We start from the raw sequence: 13,829 nt of genomic DNA, 5'->3' as shown, positions 1-13,829 counted from the left end.
TTGTCACATAGACAGAAATGGATCGCATGTCAACTATTCCTACTAAGCCTTTAATTTTAGACTCAAAATTAGGACAGCAGGCGCTGTGAACAAATGTGGATGTCTGCCTTCAGTAAAAAAAATCTGAGCTTCTAGGTGTCTCTGATCTGGATAAACAAGACACTTATTTGAGCTTCAAATAATTGTGTTTTAGCAAATTATGAAAGGCAGAGCACATAACCCGCTTAGTCCATTAGTGTAATTAACTATTAATTAAGTTGCACCTTTAGATTTGATAGTGTCCTTTTTTCAGAAGTCTTAAAAAAGTCCAAGTCTACATCTTCCACAACTGTGGGTCTAAGGGTTAGTGAACTTAATCAAAACTTCTAAAATCCTGACAAGAGGAAATGGTGATGAGAATGACGCAGACATGAAAAATGGAGGGGAATTAGAGGAGAGTGTGAGGATAAAAAAAAGAAGATGAGAGGAAGGAAAACAAGCATTGTAAATGCAAAAGGCCTCATATTTGTTGGACTTGGCAATGTTTTTTACTTATGTGTTATGGAGTGTATGTATGTGATGTGTTGTGGAATTATGTGGGTTGGACTGGATTGGTTAGGTGTGTAATTGTGTGTCCAGGATTTGTGGGGTGTAGATTTAAATAATGTGGCATGGTGTGCTGTGGAATTATGTGGTATTGAGTGTACTGGAATGATGTGGAGTGGGATTGTGTGGTTTGGAGTGGAATTATGTGGAATTGTATTTTGTGTTGTGGAGTAGTAAGCAGTGGAGTTTAAGGATGTGGTGTGCTGTTGAGAGCTGCACAAAAGCGCCTATAAATAATACTTTTAAGATTACATGATGTAAACGGCCAAACATTAATGCACTTGGTAAGGAAGGGTATGCCCTTCCCACCTTAATAAAAGAAAGAACTTCATTGTGTGTCTTTTTCTGTAGAACTATGTCCAGCATGCTTATTACTTAGTGAGTCACATAGTGCAGCTGGAAAGGAAACTAGAAATAATGATTAAATGCTATATGTGACATAGGCTATCCTATACATTGCAAAAGCAGGACCTTTGCATGATGATGCAACTGGGCTTCATGAACAAGACTTTCTATACACGCACAGGTACGCTTTAACTCTATTTTCTCTGTAGGTTTTTACAGCCTCCATAACTAGAAAGGCCACTTCAGGGCCGGCTTTAGCACTGGTGGTGCCTGGTGTGACAATGTTTGTTGGCGCCCCCAATGGCCACCTCCACCATGGATTCTCCCACTATCAGCCTTTAAAATTTCCCCTCAAGTATCTATAACCACTCTCTCTATTTCTATTGTTTTATAGCACCACTCATACCAGTATAGGGTGTCAGAGCATTTTACATCACACACACATTACACAGAGACAGTCAATCATACGTCAGTAAATCAGTGTATAGGAAATGTCCCATCAGACAGAGGACTACCAGGTGTAGGAGTCACATGCCACCCATACGCTAGGCAGTTTAGTTTAATAATTCTTGGTCTGGAGTAGCACAACGTCAGGTTTAAATTATAATACCATGGTTAGGGGTTGCCTTTACTAATAATTGATTTCAACCCAAATGAACCCTTTAGGCAACATTAGAATAATGAAATGCTGGGGAGGAAATCATCACGCTCTAATCTATATCTTGTAGTTTCCATGCAGCTCTCCGAGGAAAGCTAATAGCTCACTGTTCTTTATTAGGATTTTAACTTATAAACTGCAAGTAACAAAAGGATCTCTAACAAAAGCAGTAACGCACTGACCAATTTACATTATATGCGCTCTATGATCTGCATGGTACACGTTCTTAGCAGTATGCATATTAACCCTTTGAGCTACCTTACTTCCATTAGAGAAATCGGCAATCTCTCCAGGAAGAACATTAATCACTGGAGTTATTTTGACATTTTTATTGTTCCCTGAAGATTGTTGGGAAGCCAGGAACGCAGCAGCAGGTGCTTTTGAAACTATAATATGCTTGGAAAAAATACGCCGCCACCTCAAGTCAGTGCCCGGTGCAGTGGCCCACTGCCCAACAGCCCTTGGCCAGATCATTTCTTTGGAGCACAGTGACCCTGGCACAATCCTCTTAGAACCCAAGAGGTACACTCCTTGGAATCAGATGGGCCTGGCCCTTGTAGAAGATAGAAGTTTAAAGAGCATCTCAAATTAACTTCCAACTGCTGTTCCTTAGCAGGTTAAATGTTGTTCTTCCCCCATATGTGAAATAAAACATAAAATGAAACTGCTTCTTCATTCAGAAGAGTCGAGATATGTGATCCAGTAGGTAAGTCAATGGCAAGTTGTTTCTGAGACACACATTTGAATCCTAGTTTGCACAGTTCATCAGTTTGTGTGATCCTAAACACATCATTTTATTTCACTGTCTGCAAACGCTTAGAGTGCAGAGAAACAGGTGATCGGGATCCACCAGCTCAGCACTATACAAAAACATGCACTTTGTACCACAGCTCCTTGTTGCCGTAGATCTTGTTCCTGACAAAAAACAGTGTCACATTTTGGACAGCCCCAAAAAGAAAACTGACAAAGAATGGCCCAATCCCCAATACTATAACAAAGTGAAACGATTTTCATCCCAATTTCGACATTCATGCAAAATCTAAAATTAGCACGAAGATTAAAAAAAAATCTTAATAACTGTCATGTAGACCGAATGTTGTGTCTGCCATGGTGTTTTTGTACCCCTGTGGTCCAATAATGGCATAAACAAAGGCTCGTGGTCACCAAGAGAGCTGCACTAGAGGATTCTTGCAGTAAACACAAAACATCACCTCTGCTGGAGCAGCGTTTGCAGGCCTAAGACTGCCCAGGAAGAGATATTCATTGAAACCTGAGAGTTTTGAAATAAGACTTGCAGCTTGATAAATTCAAATACAAATAAATTCAAATACAAATAGACCTGAATTGCAATTAGCATCGATTCCTCTCAGTTTCCCCAGCTGAGTTCAATTTCAGCAGATTTGGCTGGAAATCAAACTTGTTTCCTTTATGGCTGCTCTAACAAACGTGGGCAGCGTCTGATATGACAATTTGATTTATTACCCAGGGTTCATGCCTGACCGTGTGTTTATTCAACAGCACGCCTGCCAGCTCGGTGAGGAGTCAGGGCTGGCCTAGCAGGGATGGGCACTGGGGGCAGAGCTTGGCACAGCAGCCGGGGATCTGGCATAGTGCAAGGAGCAGTGGCCTCGGGTTATACAACTAATATGAGTCTAACGCAGATGTTACCATGCAGTGGGGAGGCGCTTCATACACGTTTCAACCCAAGGCATCACAACTCCATGTCAAAGTCCTACTTAATATGAACGCAAATCAGCAACTTTAAACGAATGACTACGTTTGACAAAGAACGACGCTTCTCTCACCCAACAGATAGCTTTCACCGATAGAGGTATGACTACCCATGTGAGGTTGTAAATAGTAGCAAATCAATGCGCTCCATGAAAAACAGAACAGCTGTTGTTGATTTTAACACTGTCTTTTCAACATTATTGCAAGCAAAATGTTAGAACAAACAGCATACGCAGGGGTAGGTAGGGAGGTCATGCAGACATGGAAGGAGGATGTCGTATTGTGCTTTTAAAATGCTTCACATACCTGTGCTGATCAAATAAAAGGCCTGTTTTTAATTGTGCTCAAAATCGAAAGGCAGGGGGAGCAGCTGTGCAACCAGAGAGCTTTCCCATGCCTATTTACAGAAAGTCAGAGCACTGAAAAGATCATAAAATGCAAGAAGCTAATGGACTGAGAAGAAACCCAAGAAAAAAATAGTCCCCCAAAGAGCATAAATACAATCAAATCGTAATGATTCAGTACTTAGTCCCTGCTGCCTGGGAGGAATGAAAGAGAATAAGGAGGGACAAAGAGGCAGGACTGACCACTAGCAGGCAAGGATTTTTAAAGGAAATGAAAACAAGCAAATAGATTGCAGGGGGCTGGCTTTACGTGCACAAGAGAAATATTACCCAATAGGCAGCAGCAGTGAAAGTAAGGCTGACAAAAGAGGGGGGGGGGTAGAGAGAGAGTCATGGTTTAGATGGAGAGTTGTATTTCAGTCGAAGCATGGAGAGGGGAGTGAGATAGCTAAGAGTGTGAGAGAGAGGAGAGTGGGGCAGAGAGGAAGAGAGTGAGGGGACGAGGTGAAGAGAAGGAGGCGGGTGAGAGAGAGAGAGTGAGTGAAAGGCATGGCAGAGAAAGACAGGTGAATGAAGTAGAGACAGAAGAATAAGGTGGGAGTGAAAGCATGGTGAGAAAAAGAGAGAGCGCAGACTAAGGCAGAAATTAATTAGGGTAACGTGGAGAGAGAGAGGAGGCATCTGCAGAAGAACAGGAGGATTAGATTGCGAAAGAAGGGTGAGGCAGAGAAAGAGGAGGGTGAGGTGAGGTGAAGAGAGATGAGGGTGAGGCAGGAGGATTTAGAGGATGAAAGGAGCATAGGCGGAGACAAAGGAGGGTGCAGCCGAGAGAAAGGAGAGGGATTCTGGGATGCAAAAGAGATAAATAACCTAGGTACAAAACAAACACTCAGAAATAGATTTAAAACCAGTAAGCATAACCCCTCCCCCCAAGGATACAGAGTATGCAGCTCCAGTGGCGGCTAGGATCTCTCAAAAATGGTGATGCATGCTTAGGATGCATTTTGGTTGTCACAGGCATTAGAGGCATCATGCAGCTGCTACAAATGTTTATCGTATTTCCATAGCGCAAATTCGTTCTGACAGCATGGTAGCGGTTTACATGAGCACCAGCTAAATTTAAATTACACAGGACTGAAAAAAAAAAAAAATTAACTTACCTTATCATCTTTCCACATCGGGTCGACTCTATCAAATCCACTGCGCTGTCTGCTTCACTGAAGAGCTGTGCATGCTGGACATGGGAAAACTAGCACCACACACCTCAGCCAATGAAAGCAGGGCTCTCACACTGTTTTTTAATAGTAAACAGCATAAGAGCAGCGCAAGGATGGGCTGGGACAGAAGACCGCAGCGCTCCACATGAAACTGATGGGGCTCCCCATCTCCCAGACAGTGATGACTGGGAAAGCCTGAACTGCGCATGTCAGGCTGGCCACAGGCAAAATATCGGCTAACCTGACATGCACAGTTCAGATACACAGCCCGATTTGGCCATAGGAATGAACCATGCCTCGCAGCAGTACACCTCCTGTCTGTTAGGATAATGTATGAGATATAATTGCTGGCAGGCAGTGAGTCAACGCCCCCTCGCCCCTATGAAGAAGCCGCAGCTGTGCAGCTATAAGACCATCCAGCATGCCCAGATCCACGCAAGTCCATTCTTCATTATGGCCCATCCATGCTCCTTCATGGCCATCCGAGATCCCAAATCCTGGAGCCAGGCAGTAGCGGCTGCCATGGCTCGCGGGTGGGAGGGGAGGAAGCAGGCAGCCAGGCTCCCTCCTCTAAGCCAATCACAATGCTCCAAGCAGCGTTGGGATTGGTCAGGGCGCCGCCCAGAGAGGGCTAATGAGGAGGCCATGTTCTCTGCATGGAGAAAGGCAGAGTGCGAATGACTGGTTTAGGCGGCTCATGAGGGCCAACCAAACAGTCTTTGCGCACTCAGGAGTGGGAAAAACCCTTCCTCCCCTGCCCTTCTCAAAGAGCAGAGCAGTCTCGCCTACCAGCCCGCCCGCAATGCGCGAAGCAAACATAAAATAGTAATATCTTAAAGTTATTATCAGTTTTCACAAGATAGATAGGTTTGTGCCCACAGTGATTATATTAAATGGAAACAGGAAGTGGGATACTATGTTGTTATAGTCTTATCCTTCTTTATTCGAATGCAAGTGAAAGCAAAAACACTTGCAGCTGCCGCTCATTCAGACCGCATAGAATTTTTCAAGCATCCAGCTCTAGGATGCCTCTCTAATCGGATGATCTTTTGCTACGACTGTAGACTTTACAATCAGAAGCTGCTATAACTAGCCTTGAAGTAGCCCTGGCCTGCTGGCCTTTGGGCAAAATACATGTTGGCTGTTTTTGCTTTTTTCTTTGCAGAGAAGCAGGTTGGTGGCTTTAGGCCACAAAGGGCATGTAGGAATGACAGGCACCAAACAGAGGATGAGGGAAAGATACTGGTGGCCCTCCATGGATCGTGACGTTGATGTGTTTGTTACTGCCTGCTCAATTTGCAATGAAGCTGACAAAACTTTGACAACACGATATTGCCCCATGACCTCCGTTGAACTAACAGAAGGGCCATGGATCAAAGTCGGCATTGACTTCATAGGTCCCATGAATGCTTTGAGTCTAGAATTATGCTATGCCATAGTGTTGATTGATTATTTTAGCAAGTGGGTGGAAGTCAAATTTGTGTCTCAACCACCACACGTGAGGAAATTGACTTCTTGAAGGAGTTGTTTTGCAGGGAAGGTTTTCCCCATCGGCTTGTCTCCGACAATGAAGTGCAGTTTGTGTCCTCTGAGTTAGTCTCATTCTTTAAAAAAAAATGGCGTAGAGCATGTGAAATCCTCTTTATATCACCTACAAGGCAATGGCCAGGTGGAACGGGCCAATTGCCTGATTAAAGAAATCATCCAAATGGCCTTGAAGTCACATATTCCTGTTGAGGCAGCATTACGAAGTAGGTTGTGGTCGTACCATACCACCCCCCACAGTACCACTAGTAGAACCCCATTTGAACTCAACAGGGGTAGGGCAGCGATCACACGTTTGCAACCACATTGGTCACTGGCTTGGAAAAAAATGGGAAAATGAGAACCACGAAGAGAGTGAGAGCAGGATGAGAAGTCTGGTGGATGAGCGCCAGAAGCACAAGCGCACAAATTATGACACAAGGAATGCTATACGAAAGATGTCCGTGAAGGAAGGTGATGTGGTGAGAGTGAAGTATCCCAGGAAGGGTGCCAACATGAGCATGTATAGTGAACCTAGGTGTGTGGTCAAAATAAAGGGTACTGCCGTTCTTCTTGACAATGGTCAATGGTGGAATAGTTCGAAGGTTGCAAGAAGCAGGATCTCGGAGCCTGTGAGCAGGCCTAGTGGATTGCAAAATGATCGTCTGGTGTCTTCTGCTGAGTCACGCATGGGTGGAACATGTGGGGATAACACTAATCATGTGTCTATTGACGATATTCCCAGAGTATCTCTTCCTGGTGTGGCTACTGGTCCTGTTAATACCATTTGTGATAGAAGAACAATTGTTCGGCCCATAAGATTTAAGGATTAGGCAATGTATTAGCTCATTTTAGGGAAAGCAACAAAAATGTTTCCCTTGCTTATTTCAAAACTATGCATTCCAGAGTTGTTTTTTTAAAAAGGGAGAAGATGTAACATGCTGTCACTTCGCACCCTGTCTTGTCCCTCCCCCGTTCCCGTCCTACCTGCTATGAATGTTCGCTTGACCCGGTGGGCGTTTATAACGTTGGGATTCAGTGAGTGGAAGCCGTTACTCTAACAGGCATTCCGTGTCTTGCCTTGAATAAAATAAGTCGCTTCCTTCACCTTCTGCTATCCACACATGCTAACACTGACTCGTTTGTATACTACAAACCTGCGATGCTCCTATCCCGCCTTGCTCTGATGGTGGGTGGGCTCATCTCTGAACCACCATGAGAGACAGAGGCAAGGGAACTCATCCAAGCGAGCACCTGCTCCAGTGACAGATGGAAGCGGATTTTTTTTACTACATCACCATGATTTAGTCTTCACAGCGCTAATGCTGTGATTGAAGTGTGCCTGAGATTTATTGCAAGCTTCTTTCACCGATCTGTTCAAAGAATAGAGGGAGCTGCCTGCACTGCTCCCAGAGATTGTGACACTAACTTCCCACCATTGCACAGACCGCACGCAACCCTGAGGGACTATGTATATGTGTGCGGATTTAAACGAGGTCGAATTGGCCATTTATGACTCTGGGCATTTCAAGGAGTCTGGAGACATCGGAGGCCGGGTTTGGCAGTTGAGGGCCACTGTCTTTAGCTCCCCGGTGTTTATGGCAGCAGCACAGGCACAGCAGGTAAAAAACAAGCATTTGCAATGCAATAGGTCTCGCATTTACGCGAGTTTAAGCTATTGGCATTGTAAATGACAATGCCTCTTATTTATGTTTTAAAAACCAAAACATAAATAAAAGAAATTGTCTTGTACAATGCCAACAGCTCAAACTCACGTAAATGCCAGATCTATTGCATTGCAAATGCTTGTTCTATTTAAGACCTTGTGCCATAGTTGAGGTGCAGTGACGTCAAGCTTTGTTTTCGTGAGCACGTGCATCCGCAGTCACGCTTTGTTTTCGTGAGCACGTGCATCCGCAGCCCCCACCATGACGCTGTCTGCGTGTGTTACGTAAAGTTCATGCGCCTCCTCACCTGCTTGGACGGCTTGCTCCAATACCGTCTTCCCCGTCAGCCCCGTGGATCCGAAGATGACGATGTTTTTAGGCCGTGTTGCCATGTTGAGGGGTCTCGAGGTGACAGGGCTCGGGGAAGGACTGCGAGAGCAGCCGGGTGGCACCGTGACTTGTCAGATGTATAGCACTGCAAAAACAGACACACCCTCGTCAGTGTGGCAGGCGCGTGGAGTGAGGTTTACTTCCTGTGCAGTCAGGGACCTGCCTCAAAGGGGGAGAGCCGTGTTTAGGGGTGGGAGTTAGATTCAGTGGGGTGCATTTTCATCATAACCCGCGGTCTTAAAGGTACAATATATTTACAGTTCTGAGGCTAGGGAGAGTTGCAAAACCTGCTTCCGAAGTTCCAAGCGTTTAAGCGATAATGTAAACACAATGCAATCGACAGAAGTTTGTGGCGGCGTATTTGGGATGTTTGAAATAAGAGTGTTTAGCAGGGCACAAGTCCTAAAAAAATAAGTGGGGGGGACGCTTCAAATTAGGTGACGTCACAACAGGAAGTGACGTCACGAAATTTGCCGGTCTCCGTCTGAAATGCGTGAATACATACAATAAACAAGTAGAGGTATAATACTGCAATAAGTGGCAGTCACTCAAAACACAAGAACACACTATACACAGGACACATTCTTCGGATTACAGGGTTACAGACTCGGGCGTAGGCACTACGGTCATATGTCGGTGTCCCTGAAAGCAGGGCTCGAGTCGGGGTACCACGCGGGTGGACGGCGTCCCCCCACTTATTTTACCGGGCTTTTACCGGGTGGACGCCGTCCCCCCTGCCCAAATGATGGAGCCGGTACCGAGACTGCACTTGCGCGTGAATTATAGCCTTTCAAATGCACCCGAGCCTCAGACTAATCTCCCCTTCCACCTCGCGCCCTCCCCTTGCCAGCCTTTCTCAGAGCACAGCAGAGGCGCCAAGGCTTCAAGAGCTGCGCTGTCAACACGCCGAGCATGTCACTTTCAGGGACACCGACATATGACCGTAGTGCCTACGCCCGAGTCTGTAATAACCCTGTAATCCGAAGAATGTGTCCTGTGTATAGTGTGTTCTTGTGTTTTGAGTGACTGCCACTTATTGCAGTATTATACCTCTACTTGTTTATTGTATGTATTCACGCATTTCAGACGGAGACCGGCAAATTTCGTGACGTCACTTCCTGTTGTGACGTCACCTAACTTGAAGCGTCCCCCCACTTATTTTTTTAGGACTTGTGCCCTGCCTGAAAGTGACATGCTCGGCGTGTTGACAGTGCAGCTCTTGAAGCCTTGGCGCCTCTGCGCCTCGGCTGTGCTCTGAGAAAGGCTGGCAAAGGGAGGGCGCGAGGTGGAAGGGGAGATTAGTCTGAGGCTCGGGTGCATTTGAAAGGCTATAATTCACGCGCAAGTGCAGTCTCGGTACCGGCTCCATCATTTGGGCAGGGGGGACGGCGTCCACCCGGTAAAAGCCCGGTAAAATAAGTGGGGGGACGCCGTCCACCCGCGTGGTACCCCGACTCGAGCCCTGGTGTTTAGGAACATGAGTCATACGATGGATTTTAGATGAGAGAGGAATACTAATATTTTTGATCCGATACAGATGGCAAAATGCAAAATGTTTTTGGCTAATGAGCCAGGACGCATGAACTTGGCAACTGGTACGGTGTCACTATAAACTGAGGGGCTTATTTACAAGTTCTTTGCGCCGCAGCTGAGTCACTTTTAAAATGGGAAAATGTACCTGTGTCACAAAGGGCTTGTAAATAAGCCCCTGAGTGCGCTTGTGAATGCACCTACCGAGTCATAGGCGTGCATAATTGTTGGTAAGAGTGAATGCTCCCCTGCCACCTGTCCTAAGCGACAACTAAGCTGCAGCTACCTATCCAGAACAACCCAATAAAGCAAGCCATAATTTCTTTTGTTTCACAAAGTTCAAATTTGTCAGATGCCTGCATAAAACAAGCATTGGCATAGCCAATAGGTCTCGCTTTTGGGACCTTTTAAGTATTTAGTTATGTAGCACAATATCCTTGGTACAACAACACCAACCGTTGCATGGCTAAACACTTATAAGGTCCCAAAGGCGAGACCTATTGGCTATGCCAATGCTTGTTTCCTTTATTACAAGCATATTCACAAGAAAAAGATGAAAATATGTCGCTGTTTAAAAGTTTAAGTGACATTCTTCCAATAAACACATTTAAATAAAAGACCACATCTAATCTTATAACAGGTGTTTCCTAAGGCAGATACACTCAGAATAGGTGCAGAAATTTTGTTTTTAAGCACATCACAGTAAAATAGAATTTTTATTAGTGCAAACAAAAATACTATTGGCTGTGAATGAATGCAACCTTAAGACGTCTAAAAACACAAGGATGACCAAAAAAGTAAACTAAGGGCAAAACATTGAAAGAAAAAAGCATCGGCAATGTAAAGTATTGGACCATCAGCTTCGGCAAAATGCTGTTATTTCACAGTGCTAGAGAGCAGACTGACCCTATAGATATTTTACCGGTTTGAGTGCTTTTAGTGCACAAATGGAATAGTATAAAAACCGATATTTCACAAGGCACCGTGAAATATGAGAAATATTTCATGGTTCCATGTGAAATAAGGATTACACCATCTTAATGACTGCCATCAAGCCACTCGGCAGAGGCTTACCATTTGCCAGAAATATTAGTGTTATTTGGCGAGATTATTCAAGGTTTTTTAAATTTTTTTTAAAATAGATTTTTTTCATTGATTTTGTCAAAAGGTAGCAACAACAGTTACATTAAGGGGGGGCCGTGGCCACAAAGCGGATGGGATCGGAAGCGTGAGCATAGAGCTCCGTGCTGACCCCCGTCCTTTATCCTGCACAGAGTCGCAGTAAAAAGCCCCCGAAAATGGGGCGAAGGAAAGGGGAACCTAGAGCCACCAGTTGCCAAGGGAGTGAAGATCGGAGCAACTTGACCAGGTGAATCGCTGATGGCAGGGAGTGCCGAGCCATGGACCCAAGATGGTGATGACCGAGCTCCGAGACCCTGAGGACAGCGAGGACAGCTGGAGCAGCAGGGGTTGGTGAGGGCCGCCAGCGGAGAGGACACCGCCTGCGAGCCCCGGGGGCGCTCATTGCGGGAGGAAAGGAGTGTTTGAAAGCCCCTTTAATACCAGATGCATTAAAGGCTCCGGCAGAGGTGACGAGCTGAAATGGCGGTGTGAGGGACCCGACAGAACCCAGAGCGGCGGAGAGCGGCAGCCGCGAGCGGGTCTAGGTGTCGCAATAGCAGCAGAGAGACTCGGAGCTCCTGCTGGGACCTATGGAGGATGATTGGACTGTGGCCCAACGAGGTGCAGGGTTGCGGGCGGTCTCCCTACCCCCCCTTCGGGGGCAGTATCAACAGCCGCCTTGAAGATCCCGAGATACACCACAGCACTGCTAGGAGCGGATCGTCCCCGCAGGTGACTGGAATGTAGCGCGGGGGCTGCAGAGGTCGCACCAGTTGCCGGGATGTACTGCGGGGACAACTGCAGTGGGGGCAGGCATGGGTGCGGCCGCTAGGAGGCGGGAATCTGTGTCGGCAACAGGGCAGGAAACCGGAGCTGCTGGCAACGGTGGCCTGCTGGCTGTAAAGGAGAGTAGCCTGGATATTGTTGGGCACCTGGATGGAGAAATACAAGAGGGCACTCAATGAAGCCAAATCCACCTTTTACGCCGAAAAAGTTGAGAAATCTGCCAATGCTCCGAGAGAAATGTTTCAAATTGTAAAAACATTGATCAAGGCCCCTGACCCCCCTACATCCGACTTCTCCCCGGAAGAATCCGGTGCTCGTTGTAATGATTTAGCAAATTTCTTTGCCACGAAAATTGAAACAATTCTACTTTCCCTCCCCCCACCCTCAGAAGTAGCGCCCAACCCTCCATCGAGGGACGATACTAATCCCACCTCACCCCGTTTAGCATTTTTTCACCCCCTCAGTGATGAACTTTTCCCCTCCCTTTTCAACTCCATAAAGAGTGGCTCCCCTCTTGATCCCGCTCCTATGTCCATTTTGAAACTGGTCCTTCCCCATGTCAGTAGAAATATCATTGATCTTGTTAACAGCTCCTTGGACTCTGGGATAGTCCCTCAAGATTGGAAACTAGCCATGGTAAAGGCCTTGTTAAAAAAACCAAACCTCAACCCTGAAGATTTCTCTAATTACCGCCCCATTTCCCTTCTCCCCGGCATTAGCAAGCTGGCCGAAAAGTGGGTCAACAAACAACTGGCATCATACTTGGAGTCTCAAAACCTGCTCCATCCTACACAAACAGGCTTCCGAAAGGGACAGGGAACGGAGACAGCCTTGCTGAGGGTGGTTGAGGTATCCAGGAGGATTCTGGACGCAGGTGGCAGTGCGGCCATTATCCTCCTGGACCTCAGCGCCGCCTTCGACACGGTTAATCACCGTGTCCTACTCGCCCGCCTAGAGAGAATTGGAGTTACAGGCAAAGCTCTCGTATGGCTTGAATCTTTTCTCAGTAACAGATTCTTTAAAGTCTTCTCAGACACCAACTGCTCCCTCCCAATACCATTGCAGTGTGGGGTGCCACAGGGTTCTTCCCTCAGCCCCACACTGTTTAATGTGTACATGGCACCCTTGGCAGAGGTAGTAGCCCCTTTCGGAATCCAATTGGTGAGCTACGCTGACGATACCCAGCTGGTAGTCTCACTCACCCAGGCAGACCCCCCTCAAAACAATCTCTGTAGCTGCCTGGTTGAAGTCGCAGGATGGATGGATGCCTCCCAATTAAAACTGAATGGAGGAAAGACCGAGCTGATGTTGCTCGGAAGAAAGGCCTCCTTTGACACCCCCTCCATGTGGCCTCCCTGTATGGGACCCGGACCCACCCCCAAAGCGGAGATAAAAAGCCTAGGGATCTGGCTTGACACAGAGCTCTCCTTTAAAACTCAGGCGAAAAAGACAGTGGCTACGTGCTTCGGTCTAATAAAAACAATCCGGAAAATTCTCCCCCAGTTGCCGGAAACTGCGAAGAAAACCATAGTCCAGTCCCTCATTCTTTCTAGGCTGGACTATGGGAATGCTCTCTACCTAGGAGCCCCCGCCTCAGTGATCCGCCAACTGCAGATAGCTCAAAACTCTGCAGCAAGGCTACTCACCGGAACCAGCCGTCGTATCACCGCAGCCCCTGCATTAAGGGCCTTACATTGGCTCCCCATAAAGGAGCGAATCCATTTCAAGACCCTCTGTCTGGTCCACAAAACACTTCAGGGGAACGGCCCCCCCATTTTGAAGGATATGATCAAACCATACATTCCAACCAGGCACCTTCGGTCCAACCATCAAAACCTCCTCATAACGCCCAGGACCAATAAAGCCCGGTCTGGGGACCGCCTTTTCTCCCGAAATGCAGCAAAACTATGGAACGCCCTACCATTATCAC

At 46.6% G+C, this 13,829-nt stretch overlaps 1 protein-coding gene across 1 annotated transcript in view; it reads right to left on the bottom strand.

The window, feature by feature from the left end:
- LOC144781675 (flavin reductase (NADPH)-like) overlaps nucleotides 1-8,606 on the bottom strand; it is a 99,865-nt gene extending 91,259 nt beyond the window's left edge. The window contains exon 1 of the mRNA XM_078660649.1: nucleotides 8,379-8,606. Within this exon, the coding sequence (XP_078516775.1) occupies nucleotides 8,379-8,463 (85 nt within the window). The 5' untranslated portion in view covers nucleotides 8,464-8,606. The remainder of the gene's footprint in view (nucleotides 1-8,378) is intronic.
- Nucleotides 8,607-13,829: the final 5,223 nt, after the last annotated feature.

The sequence above is a fragment of the Lissotriton helveticus genome, chromosome 9 (genome assembly GCF_964261635.1).
Source record: "Lissotriton helveticus chromosome 9, aLisHel1.1, whole genome shotgun sequence".
NCBI classification, from domain to species: domain Eukaryota; kingdom Metazoa; phylum Chordata; class Amphibia; order Caudata; family Salamandridae; genus Lissotriton; species Lissotriton helveticus.
The sequence above is the reverse complement of the archived record's forward strand: the minus strand, read 5'-3'. Positions and strand labels throughout refer to the sequence as shown.